The following is a 13,732-nucleotide window of genomic DNA, read 5'->3' as shown; positions in this document are numbered from 1 at the left end:
GTGAACACTCAACTCTCTCCCACGTGAACACTCAACTCTCTCCCACGTGAACCCTCAGTGTCTACAGGACTCTCTCCCACGTGAACCCTCAGCGTCTACAGGACTCTCTCCCACGTGCACACTCAACTCTCTCCCACGTGAACACTCAGCGTCTACAGGACTCTCTCCCACGTGAACACTCAGCGTCTACAGGACTCTCTCCCACGTGAACACTCAGCTCTCTCCCACGTGAACACTCAGCTCTCTCCCACGTGAACACTCAGTGTCTACAGGACTCTCTCCCACGTGCACACTCAACTCTCTCCCACGTGAACACTCAGTGTCTCCAGGACTCTCTCCCACGTGAACACTCAACTCTCTCCCACGTGAACCCTCAGTGTCTACAGGACTCTCTCCCACGTGCACACTCAACTCTCTCCCACGTGAACCCTCAGTGTCTACAGGACTCTCTCCCACGTGAACCCTCAGCGTCTACAGGACTCTCTCCCACGTGCACACTCAACTCTCTCCCACGTGAACACTCAGCGTCTACAGGACTCTCTCCCACGTGAACACTCAACTCTCTCCCACGTGAACACTCAACTCTCTCCCACGTGAACCCTCAGTGTCTACAGGACTCTCTCCCACGTGAACCCTCAGCGTCTACAGGACTCTCTCCCACGTGCACACTCAACTCTCTCCCACGTGAACACTCAGCGTCTACAGGACTCTCTCCCACGTGAACACTCAGCGTCTACAGGACTCTCTCCCACGTGAACACTCAGCTCTCTCCCACGTGAACACTCAGCTCTCTCCCACGTGAACACTCAGTGTCTACAGGACTCTCTCCCACGTGCACACTCAACTCTCTCCCACGTGAACCCTCAGTGTCTACAGGACTCTCTCCCACGTGAACACTCAGCGTCTACAGGACTCTCTCCCACATGAACACTCAACTCTCTCCCACGTGCACACTCAACTCTCTCCCACGTGAACCCTCAGTGTCTACAGGACTCTCTCCCACGTGAACCCTCAGCGTCTACAGGACTCTCTCCCACGTGCACACTCAACTCTCTCCCACGTGAACACTCAGCGTCTACAGGACTCTCTCCCACGTGAACACTCAACTCTCTCACACGTGAACCCTCAGCGTCTCCAGGACTCTCTCACACGTGAACACTCAACTCTCTCACACGTGAACCCTCAGTGTCTACAGGACTCTGTCGCTCTCTCCCCCAGTGATCAAGGCTCTGGCCTGGCTGTCGACATTATCGATTGGCCTTGAGGTTGTAGCCAGGAGATGAGGGCAGCGAATCGTGGCAGATTGAATGGCCTCGCGTGGAGCAGGATCTCACTTTACCGTCTGTCGCCTCACGTGAGAAGTGTCAATCCAAATAGTTTCTGCTCAGACCCTCCCCACCGTGGCTGACACGTGTTACCACATCACTTTACTGCTGGAGGCACGCGCCTCTTGGAAATGTTCACTCGATGGCATTGGTTGATGTACGGCCTTGCCTGGGTTTAACACCCATGCCAACACTTGTAATCTATTAGCATTCTAATAGCTCAGCCCTGATTTATAATTCGTTTCTCTTGGGTAATATCGGGGAGGTATAACGTTCATTTTCAATTAATCTTGTTAAATTATACATCTAAATTCATAATGCCAGGAAACAACTCTAGCCTTGTATATGAAGTCAAATTATCATATATTAAAACAATGTAACGCCAGCAATCTCTTCAATCAGCCCGTATCACTAATTTCGCATGATGCTAATTGAATTAACTACATTGGACCAATTAGAATAACTCAATCACAGCACCCACTCCAGCATGATAACGAACTTGACGCATTCTAACTTCACTAAGATAGCATTTTTTCACAAAACACGAGAATTACCTGATTACACTAATCTAACCTGCCAATCACAGCCAATTAGCAATCAACTCTAATGATCAAACGAGAACACGTGCGCGAGTGTGCTGGTGACGTGGAGGCAGCTCGTGAAGGGAACCCTCTGCCCGGCCCGGAGCGCCGCTCACGCGAGGACTGCTGCTCTTGGTGTTGTGGCCGAAACATCGTGACATTTGTATAATGTTTTATTTTTATTATTTTATTATTTCCCTTCTACGTGACTTTACCGAACGACCCAAGAATATGAACACCTAAATGCATAATGCCAGGAGACGACTCTTAGCCGCCCCGCGCGCTGCGGACCCGTGCCGCGTGTCTCCCGGCGACAGGTGCGAGCCGGGGCCGGGGAACGGCACCCGGGGGCGGACCTCGGCTGGCGTCGCGAAGAGGAGCCGCGCTCCGCAGTCGCTCGGTGGCGCTCTGGGCTGCGGGTCTCCGCGATCCGGTAAGGTCGCCGCGGTGCCAGGCACGGCGCGGGCGAAGCGTCGCCGCCGCCTCCTCCTCCTCCTCGCGTCGTCCCTTCCCGTTCGTCGCTGCCGCCGCCGCCGCCGAGAAACGGGGACGGTGTCTTCGTGGTACGCGGGGTAGCGTGCACGTGTGCAGCCCCTTGCTCGATGTGCTGCTGCGTGGGAGCTGTTTACCGTACTTCACCACGCTGGCCAATGCCGGTTGGCGAAGGCGGGGAGCATAGAAGTACAGTGCAATACTGGATTTTCTGCATAGCCCCTCTGCCGGCAATGAAGCCCACAGTTTGAGGTGTTGACGATGCCAAGCTCGACAACTGGAGGTGGAGAGAGTTGACCTGCCATCGACGTCCCTCTGCGACCCCTGTGAGCTGCACAAACACCTGGATCGCGCTCCCCCCAGATCACGGATTGGAGCGTCCTCTAAATATGCTCCACAGAGCGTGGCGGCGGGGGGGTACACGAGGGCTCTCTGCCCTTCAGCTCACCACCAGTGCTCCGTTGCCGTGTCTTTTTTTTTTTAGCGGTGACTCCATTCCGTGTCAGCAGAGTCCGGTCCAGGTTTTACTTGGTGCTAATGCACACTCGGGTGCCGCTGGCGTTCACGCTGTCGCTCCCATTTAGCAGCAGCAGCGTCAATTTGTTGACGAAAGACGGAAACGGTGTGGGGGTGACGCGGTGTGGGGGTGACGCGGTGTGGGGGTGACGCGGTGTGGGGGTGACGCGGTGTGGGGGTGACGCGGTGTGGGGGTGACGCGGTGTGGGGGTGACGCGGTGTGGGGGTGACGCGGTGTGGGGGTGACGCGGTGTGGGGGTGACGCGGTGTGGGGGTGACGCGGTGTGGGGGTGACGCGGTGTGGGGGTGACGCGGTGTGGGGGTGACGCGGTGTGGGGGTGACGCGGTGTGGGGGTGACGCGGTGTGGGGGTGACGCGGTGTGGGGGTGACGCCTTGTGGGGGTGACGCCTCCACCAGCCCACTCGCGAAGGGCCTCGGTTGGACGTGGCCACGTTGCACATTCGTTATGTCGACGACGCATTTCATTTTTAGAGGTTATAAGTTTAAATCAACTCGCCCCCGTCTGCGCCGCCAAACATTTACTCGCCTTGACAGGTGTGAATGGATGCCAGCCGGTATTTGATGTATATGTAGGGGTGTTAGAGAGAGAGCCCGTTATGCATGGCAGCCTATGGTAAACAAACACAGTAGGCGGGGCTACATGAGTGCACAAGCAGGTGCCCTCTGCGACGTCCGCGCCAGACACCCTGGGGGGTCGATTCGGTCGTTATGATCCCCCGGGGCCCCACCCCTCAGGGAGGGGTTGGGTATAAAAGGGGATTGTATCGAAGGGCTCGGGAGTGATGTTTAGCTAAAGAAGAGGAGGCGGAAGACGTCTGAGATAGAGCCCTGGACTCCCCCTGGTACGCCGTCCTTATCAGGACCGCGCAGGCTCGAGCCAGTGGCGTGGTACCAGAGCCAGAGCCAGTGCTGGTCTGGACTCTGGGTACCGGGCCCGACTGACCAGTGTCGGGCCAAGATAGCCTCCCCTAGCCCATTAGTGGAGGACTCAGAGGCAGGCTAGGGTTAGCTAGAGAGGTGTGTCCTCAGATAGACGGGTGAGGGGGCCGATACCCCCTCAAATGTGTATGTCACAACGTTGGTGTTAAATAAACAAGTGTGCCTCCAACTCCGGTGTGAACGAGTCGTGAGCGTTACTACATATATATTAAATTATGCCGTGTGCTGTAACGGCTATCAGTCGGTCTCCGTGGCCTGCAAGTGCACTTGCTGTGGTTGATTATAACTCCGCTAAGTAAATGCTTCGCTGTTTGTCCGCAAACAAAATCAATACGCGTAGAGGCCCTGGAGCAACGAGACCCGAGGAATAATTAATTTTTAAAAACGGGATTCCATTTGCTTCTATAATTACTCGCAGGAGTGACGAAAGAAGCGGCGGCGTGCCGAGGGCGACTCGGGACACTCGGAGTCTCCGAGACTCACGGCGACTCGACCCACGGCGAGGTGGCTCGAGTAGAGCCGCCGTGAGGTCGAGCCCTCGCGAGGAGTGGCAGATCGCACGATCGAGTGTGCTGCCGTCACAACCGCTGTGATGTCGCAATGCGAGCGGAAACTTACGTCTTCTATGACAGCCCAGACGCTGCCCAGATTAACGCGATTTGCGCAGTCCGCTCACAAGTGGCGCGCGCACGGCGCTGGTGATGAAGATGCGAGCCCTTGATCGCCAGCTGTCTGGGGCCCCGGTGGCCAGCACCCTGACGCGCACCAGGCTGCGGCTTCCAACGCCACGCGGTAGCCACCCGCTGCAGACGACAGCGACCAGCAGCATTGGGCACAGATGGCACGAGCGCCACTGGCGGGATCGGAGATCGGCAATGATGAGCGCCGGAGAACGGGCGCGCTCTCAATGATCTCCGTCAGCAATGCAGAGTCTGTTAAGCTGGGGGACAGCTTCCAATTCCTTTCCTTTTTTGACAGCTTTAAAAAATAATAAATGACGGCGCTGTTCTCAATCTGCTGCTAGGTGAAGGTCTCCCTCTCGCCGTGTCGGTCGTGCGGGTTGTTTGACCACGCTTCACCATGCTGGTCCATGTGTGCGTTGGTGATGTGGGAGAAGCCCAGGACGGGTTTCGGTATCACTCGCCACCAATGTTAGATGTGATCGGGAATTTAACCGATGTCGCAGCACGCTAACCACTGCGCCACCGCGCCGTCCCCTAGACAACCCGCTTGATTCGTGAGTTAATCGCTCGTGAAGACGTGGAGGACCCCGTTTCTTGCCGCCACTCTGCTCATTGTGAGTGGTGCCGTCTCGGACCCTTTACTCGAACGCGGGCTGATTTCCCCGGGCTGCTAACAGAGTGGCCATGGCTCTTGGCTCCCCACCATCCCCAGAGACGAGGATTGTGCTGCTGCTGCCCCCTTGTCAGCGGTGTTGTGGACGTCTCGTTCCTGCGGTTGATTCTCTCGCTGTTGCTTGCCCAGCCATTACTTTATTTGGTGATCAGCACCTGCATTTCATTTGGCTTGCAACACCAGACGCCCTGCCTGGGAATCCCATGCGATGTGCGATAGTGGGTTGTGGGTTCTCCATTTGCCAGCTTCGCCCCCCACCATTCATTGAGTCAATATTTGATTGATGACGCCAGGAAGCTGAACTCTCATTAATGGGCTCTTAACATTCCGGCGTTTGTGGCAGAATTACTGTTTGGTAGCAATAATAACTTGAAATGTATCAACATCGTCAGCCATGCTCTATCAACTGTTGGACGAAGGCCTCTCCGCTTTACACGCTCCCGTGGTGTCGCACACCACAATCGGTCTCGCTGCCACACTTGACCTCCTCTCATCGCTCGTCTCTGAGCGCCGCCTCTCCGTTGGCCGTCTTCTCTGGGGCGTGGGCATCGTGAGCTCGGCCGCCATTCTGTCCACGATGTCACCCATCGGCCGCCCTCCCGCCGAGCGACGTGTCCAACCCTCTCGATGCAATTCCCAGCATGCATCTCTCCATGCTTCTGTGTTGCACCTCCGTTCCATTTTCTTTGTCAATGTCTGCGTCTCTGATCCGTCTCCCCATACAATGTGAGCTAATATGATAGAGAACTCTCCTCTTCTACTCTAATTGTTCGGCCTCTTTTCATGATCAATTTCAGTTCTCCAAAACACCCAAAGCTGCTCTTTACTCTCCCCGTTATCCGGTCCGACGTAATTCCTCTCTTTTCACGTTTTATTCTACCGCCTTTATTCTGCTATCTCGCCGCTGTACAAAGTGATGCTCAATCCACATGACTAACTAGCCACCAAGCTCCCTTCATCCTGATCAAACCTACATTCTACCTGCACGCCTAACCACGGAGAGAGCATTTTACTGTGAACGTCACAATGCAACATTTCTGTTGTAGAAGTGAATCCTCTCCGTGTCAAGTGCACCGAGTGGAGCTGCCATTAGCAAAGCACGTGCACCGACTGAGGCTGCGAATTAAAGTTTATAGGCCGTGAAATCCTTTAATGGCAACCAGAGACCAGAGCCCCAGGGGAGAGAGGAAATACAGCAAATGGAGTTCCCAACATTCGCTCGCTTGTTCTACACGCCGGACTAATTATGTGGCTTTGAGCAAGGCTAGGTAATTAATATTAAAGAAATACAAATCGTTGTGAATCGGTGGGGCGAGTGATTGGTGATGTTGCACTGTGACCCCGATGAGTCAAGTTCGATTCCAGGCCACGGCTCGCATCCGTGGGAGGCTATAGCACAACTGGGTTTGCCCTTCCCTCCTTTACAGACCCGCGCTGACCAGCGTGGTGAAGTATGGTTAAATAAAATAACAACCAGTGACCATCAAGGGTTTATGGAGGCCGTCAACCAGCAGTGCGTTGACAAAAGCCCGTACAGTGTACGAATGTTAGAGATCACTACTTGAAACTAATTGTCCATGAAATGCTCTACGCTCATTCCTCGCGTTGCTCATGTAGTTGACATAATCAGTACGACTGCAGTTTCTAAACGTTACTTTGATTGTGGTGATTAAGTCCACAGGGGAAGCTGCAGCGGACTTGCTGTCCAGCGGTTGGCGGTCCGATCTCCCGGCGCGGCAGTTGAAACGATGGGGCGGGCGCCTTCCTTAAATCCCCGAGCTTTTGTAGCAATGGGGTCACACCGCAGTCAGTCAGATGGCAGGACGTGTGGGGCGAGGTCACGTGTGGGGCGAGGTCACGTGTGGGGCGAGGTCACGTGTGGGGCGAGGTCACGTGTGGGGCGAGGTCACGTGTGGGGCGAGGTCACGTGTGGGGCGAGGTCACGTGTGGGGCGAGGTCACGTGTGGGGCGAGGTCACGTGTGGGGCGAGGTCACGTGTGGGGCGAGGTCACGTGTGGGTACTGGTGCCTGTTCAGAGACGTCTGACCAACGAAGAACAGTTGCCAAAAATCCTCGAGAGGAGTTCCTCTAGAGCGTGCCTTCCTGGAGGCCTTTCCATCTGCAGGGGCATGAGCAAGTTGTTGCAGGGCTGCACCTTTTACTTTTTGAACCAAATTCTGTATGTTTCCATATGTCGCGATGACCCACCGTCGTTGGACCCGTGTTGCTCGCTGTCACCGTGCGCAGTGACGGGGCCCTCTCGGCGGGATGGGTGCCCGCGATTAATGTGGATGAGGTGTCGGACTCCCAACGTCTTCGACTCGTCGTTTTGGTCAAAGGCATTGACCCGCGCATGCGATCGTGTTCGCAGATCTCTACAACAACGATGACGACGACGATGACGACGACGACGAGGAGGTGGTGGATGCAGAGGAGTCGATGGAGGAACGCAAGAGCGTGATCATGCACCTGCTCTCCCAAGTCAAGCTGGGCATGGACCTCACCAAGGTACAAGGGACATCGCTTCTTGCTTTAGCAATACACAGGTAAAGGTGCAGGTCTACCACTGCTAGAGGGCTCCTCGAGAGGATATGTGGCCTACTCTTCTACGTTGACCAAACATCTTGGATGAGACATTGACCAGAGTACCTGCGTGGTCTGCCGGACGGCTGCGGTGAGCCCTTGTGGGTGCACGTAGGTAGCCGAGGGATCTAATTGTCGACAGCCACGCGGGGAGTTGGAATTGAACCGCGTGCGAACCTTGACACCGCAGGAGAAGTTGGTAAAGCTATTTTCCTGTACAATACTTAGTGTGTGTTCTCGGACATTAGGCACGAAACGAATCCCAGGTTGATCGATTTTTTGCGAAAGATACGTGCATCAAAATCCCCTGAATACGGATTCTTTTTTTCACGATTTAAACAATGTATACGCATATAATGTGTTTATGGCATATTGAACCGAATGGGGTGAACACAACTGTACAAATGAGACAACATAACAAAGTACTGACATGATAAAAAATATCGCACGGAATTTTTTAAAATCAATTTCTGGACTGAATTGTGACAATTCAATAAATGTGTACATGCCTTGTGGGCATGTGTCTACTGTATGTGGGTATGTTGTTTGTGGCGCTAATGGTGGCAGAGCCGCCGATCCATTCTGGTTATGATTTGAATTTACTATTCCTGGGTGTGCTGCTGTTTGGCTGTCTGATGAGTCTCCGGGAGTGCCTTTGTGTGTGTGTGGAGAGCAGTCATAGCGCTTGCAATTACAGGGACCGAGGTGTAATTGCCGTGGCCAGGAATGAAACCTGGCACCCGAAGGTATATAATGAGTCTGAGCAGCCGTCCACCAGGGAGATGAGATCTGCTTGCTGCAGCAGCAGCTCGGGGGTTATTGGTTGTTCATCTGCAGCAAACGAGGGCAGATCCCAGACGTAGATTCCCGCGACTAAACGTGTGGCTATGAACCCAGCGGCGAACCGCGGCTAATATCGGCGACGAGCGATATTCCAACTGGCCCTTGGACCGTCTCGTTTCCTTACCAAACCTGCACTGACCAGCATGGTGAAGTATGGTCACTTAGCCCCCATGACTGACCGCATGGAGAAGCCTTCATCCAGCAGAGCCTTGACAAAGGGCTGAGAGTCATCATCATTATTATTATTAATTCCTGCTTTCAGGATACAATGTTTATTTATCCCACCCGCAATATCAAATCACTGCACCAGATTGGGTTAAATGATGACGTCACCCTGCTGCTGCTGCTGCTCTATTTAAGATCGGGAGCAAGCGGAGGGCTTCACCATTCTGGCAAATTGCCCGATGATGCTGGATGTAATTACCAGCGAAACGTCGTACTCAAAAATTGTAAACGATGTTGAATCACTCTTCAACACACTGGTGGGTTAAAGTAGTGAACTATTTGTCTTTTGTAAACATGACACATTTTTTACTGTTTGGCTGTGTCGGGTGGTGGAGGGTTACGACACATTTATTAATAACGCGATTTAACCCAAAAACGTTTATTACGAATAATATTGGTCGCGAAAGCCTCCCACGTGTTAAACTGAATATCTAGAACGTTTAAATATTGATATTGCATAAATAAGGGAAATAAACATATTAACAAAGTAAGATGCACAAGCGATGACAATCGCGGCAAGGCAGTGGCGTGCCGGGCGGGTGGCCACGTGGCGCGCCGCCCACGCTCGCTGGAGCCCTGCAACTTGGAGCCCCGTTGAGAGCCCCAGCCTCCGACTTGGCACAATCGAGTGCTTAGCTTGGCCCGGAGGCTCTTCACATTAAATCAATGAACCTCGCGTTCACTCCGTGGTTCCACAAAGGCACTGCTCTGGGACGTGTTCCTTCAACGCCCGTGAATCTTCGCAAAAGGCAATTTGCTTTGTGCGACGCAGCTCCGCTGTAAGTTTCGTTGTTGCTTTTCATCGTGGCGCTTGTGATTGTGTTACTGCGTAATGGGGTGGTTGTGAGTTCGGCGTTTCGTTTGTCCGTTTTTGCCCGCCAACTCCATTATAAGAACCTTTCAGAAGGCCTGAATCAAAATCTACAGAGTGGACCTCCCCAATGTGGGGGTAAAAAGAAGAGTTGATCCAACAGAAATGTATTTTGAAGGCGCATATTCCTACACACCCTACATATGAGCCGGCTCGCTCGAGGCGGAGTCGAGCCGTGGCACCGAGCGAGGCCCACAGTGCACTGCGGTGGTGCTGCTGTGGCGCTGCAGGTGGTGCTGCCCACATTCATCCTGGAGCGGCGCTCGCTGCTCGAGATGTACGCAGACTTCTTCGCTCACCCCGACCTCTTCGTGAGGTCAGTGTTGAGTTGGGGGCTGGGGGCGACTCGCGTTTTTTTCAAAACTTGTGAACGCACGAGTGTGGATCTGCATGAAAGATGATTACAAAGCTAAACATATTTACGTAGCGCTTCTCCATTATTTGTTTAATCCCATCTCTCTTTGTCCCGCATGGAAGTGTTCTCCGTCATCTCTGCTGTCCCCATCTGTTGTGCCTCTTGTGCACTCCATTGGTCTTTCCTCTCACGCCTCTGCCACTCGGAATTACGTTTTTAAGTGGGCCAGTGCATCCCTCGAAAGGCAGATTGAAAAAGCTTTTAGTGACATGTTTTTGTTGCGAGAGATGGTGAGATATCTAATTAGGTGCGTGAAGAGAGCAACAGGCGAGAGAGATGTGTAGGCAAATGAGAGGTATACATACAAGATAGAGACAATATAAAATTAACTGGCTTATGTTTACAGAATTAGCATTTGAGTTCAAGCTCCTCTTTCTATGGGACCTTTTTGCCAGTATCAAAGTATGAAAAATAAGAATAGGTTCGACCCTGTCTGGCAATATTATCAGAGCAAGTTTGTTTACATTTGTTGTCACGTGTGCGTGTGGTTAATGCAGACTTGATTCCTTGATTAAAGGTTTCTATTTGGTGTTTGACCATCTTAACACCTCCTGTTTTATAACCAGAAAGGCTAAAACCTGCTCTTATTTTTCAAGCTCATTTTTGACGCATCCCGATAGTTTTCCTTAACCCCCGGGGTCCATTGAGCTGTTTGTGGAGCCCTGTGCCATTGCCTGGCTGGCTTGCCCCTCGTACCACCACCGATTCGGCTTCAAGAAGATGCAAAATGCGTCGCTGCGGTCTCTCCTCCTGTGCACACTTGGAGATGCACCAATGGACGGGATGGTTTCAAGGTGTCTTGGTGAACAGCGCGTGCTGTTCCTGAAGCTGGTATTGAACTCGCAATCTGATTTGTGCTGGGAGGGGGGGGTGTAAGACGAGCTGCAGCAGTGCTCGGTCTAGATGCTTCTGGCTGTGGCTGTAATACATGAGGTCCCGAGCTCCGAGACCGATGCGACTGCTGGGATCGTTTGTGCAACAGAATGCAAAAATACTTTCTTGAGGAGGCACAATGACGCCTGACGTCGTACAATAGTTAAATGCTTATTTCTAAAACTGAAATATGAACATTGAAACTGACAATGAGCCAGACCGACTTTGATCTCATCCACACCGCGGACAACCACACCGCTGCAGGTCACGGCTCGCGTCTCGTTCTGCCCCATCCCTCGCACCGCTCCACTCTGCAATTCCCTCCCCATCGTCTCTGGCCCCATTTCCTGCAGCGGTGTAACGAGCGTGGGGCCAGGGGGTGCCATGACCCCCCCCCCCCTGGTGGCCAAAGCTACGAGTCGGGGGCACCTTGACAACCACCACGAGATTTGTTTTCAACCCTCTGAGCTGATAATGTCGTCACTACGCCACTGACCATCCTCTCCACAATCGTGCTCAAATGAAGAAGTGTTACTACGCTAATCGCTCGCACCTTCAGCCGTGTGTTGCCAACTTGACGGCTGCTTGCCAGTTTTCGTCAAAACCGCGCTCGTCAACCCGTTGGTGAAACTCCTCAACGCCCCCCCGCCCCGCCCCCCCCGCCCCCCCGACTGTGCCATTGCAGGATAGCGGAGGAGCCGGAGGCGCGGGGGCGCATGGTGGCCGTGGTCCGCTGGTTCCTGTCGGCGTTCCACGCGGGCCGCTGCGGCTCCATCGCCAAGAAGCCGTACAACCCGGTGCTGGGCGAGACGTTCCGCTGCTGCTGGGAGCTGCCGCGCTCTCCCGGCGGCAGCAGCAGCGTGAGCTCGAGCACCCACCCGTCACGCATGGCGGTCGCGCTGTCTTCCTGATTTTCTGTGGAACATTTGAGTCGACAGATTAGACGACGTCGCTTGATGGTTCGGGAAAATTCGTTTTGATCTGATAAATGTGGCGTCACGCCAGGTTGCTATCAAGACACGCAATTTCCTGACGCTTCTCCCGCCCCCCCCCCCTTCCTAAAGTGCCACTCTGCACAGCTGCTCTTCAAACTACTTTCTGTACTGCCACCGACCAAGCATTATAGGGAGACGTGAGGGGGTTGCAGGCAGAGACACTGATGCATTCTTTTTATTTTGCTCACGATAAACTTTCTCGCTGATCAAAGCAACATACGTTTGCATTGCGGTTGAGATGGCCAACATGTGCGAGAGCTACCCTGAGAGCATCTGCACCAGATAGCCGTGCATCTGTCAGACCTCATCAAAGCCAACCGTGTGAGTGGCTGTGCCCTCGCAGGCGCTGAAACATCGTTAATGGGTGGCTACGGCATGACTTGTTGCTGCAATAACTAGCGTGCCAAATATCAACGTGAATGTAATGTATCCAGAATGTCTCCAATGAGTCTCAACACTCCCCTCCAGGAGGATCCTGCACTGTCATGTTTGGCCGCTACCTCTTGACGAGTACTATGATATTTTGTATCTTCGCGTGTGTGAATGTCTCTCCTACGCCTGGCCTCCCCGATGGAGAATTCTGAATATAATTTCACCGTTTTCATCGGTAGAATAATCCACGGTCTTTACAAAGAGCCCAGGCTGCCCCCATATAACCTTTGAAAAATAACTATAAAATAATTGTATATATTTATAAATCTCCAGATGATACTTGGAACGATGACACGCGCTCGTGTGAAGGTCTGCCACAAGCCAAGCACTCCTCGTTAATGGAACTGGGGGAATATCGCAACGCAGGACACTTCTGAAAGAGTCAAGAGACTGAGTTGACGCTTTCCCTTGTTTAAGATTCTGTATTGTCATCGGCATTAGGAGCCGCTTCCCCGCGGTATACTCCTGGTAACATAACGATGCGTTGCGCTCAGTGCATTGTTGAATGACCTGGTTAAAACTGGCAGTCGTTTCACGTAAACATGATGTTGCCTTGAGTAATGACCTGGCGCTTGAACCTGAGATCTAACAGATGCAAGCTTGGCAAGCTTGCCACATTAGGTTAAATAAAAGAGAAATGGAGTCTCGCAGAGACGGTCTGCAATAGGCTTAATCTTCTGATAACATAGGCATGCAAATTGTTACAATTTCCTGCTTATTTTTGTTAAACAATATACACTGTAATACATAATTATACGAATTTATGTAACTGGAATTACCCAGGGCGCAGCAGGAGGCAACCGGAAATTAGGGGCCTCGATCATTGTGTGGATTCCAAGCAAAGATGTTTGATTTCATTAAATTTGCTTATCCAGAAACGACTGCAGTGGAGCGTTGCGTCATTGACCCTGCAACTAGCCACGGGGTTCACGGTTCGAACCTTGTGGCTGCCCTGGTTAATACCGCGGGGGTACGGACCTGAATTATTACACGCCGTCTGCCTCACAGCAGACCTTATCGACCCCGTGACGTTATATATGTATATACAAAGAAAGGAGGAGGCTATGTGTGCTGGCGTCATGGTTGAAATTTGTACATGTTTGAAAAGAACGTCGCTCCCGACTGGCGGCCTGTATTTGTCAGTGAAACGTGGCACCTCGGTGTGGTGACCTGGCTCCACAAGAATGGGCGTGCATCCCAAATGAACTCGCGTATTGTGACGTATCATCCATCATCATCATTATGATTGGGGCTAGGATTAGGG

General features: G+C 52.8%; 1 protein-coding gene across 1 annotated transcript in view; it reads left to right on the top strand.

Moving 5' to 3' along the window:
* The window catches only part of LOC144726806 (oxysterol-binding protein-related protein 9-like), a 45,427-nt gene that overhangs the window by 11,371 nt on the left and 20,324 nt on the right, over positions 1-13,732 (top strand). The window contains exons 4-7 of the mRNA XM_078605723.1: positions 2,224-2,339; positions 7,603-7,739; positions 9,984-10,069; positions 11,727-11,901. Coding sequence (XP_078461849.1) covers positions 2,224-2,339; positions 7,603-7,739; positions 9,984-10,069; positions 11,727-11,901 — 514 coding nt within the window. The remainder of the gene's footprint in view (positions 1-2,223; positions 2,340-7,602; positions 7,740-9,983; positions 10,070-11,726; positions 11,902-13,732) is intronic.

This window comes from Lampetra planeri, chromosome 24, assembly GCF_965212315.1.
Source record: "Lampetra planeri chromosome 24, kcLamPlan1.2.h2, whole genome shotgun sequence".
Taxonomy (NCBI): domain Eukaryota; kingdom Metazoa; phylum Chordata; class Hyperoartia; order Petromyzontiformes; family Petromyzontidae; genus Lampetra; species Lampetra planeri.
Note: the sequence above shows the minus strand (reverse complement) of the source record. Positions and strands in the feature narration are given on the sequence as shown.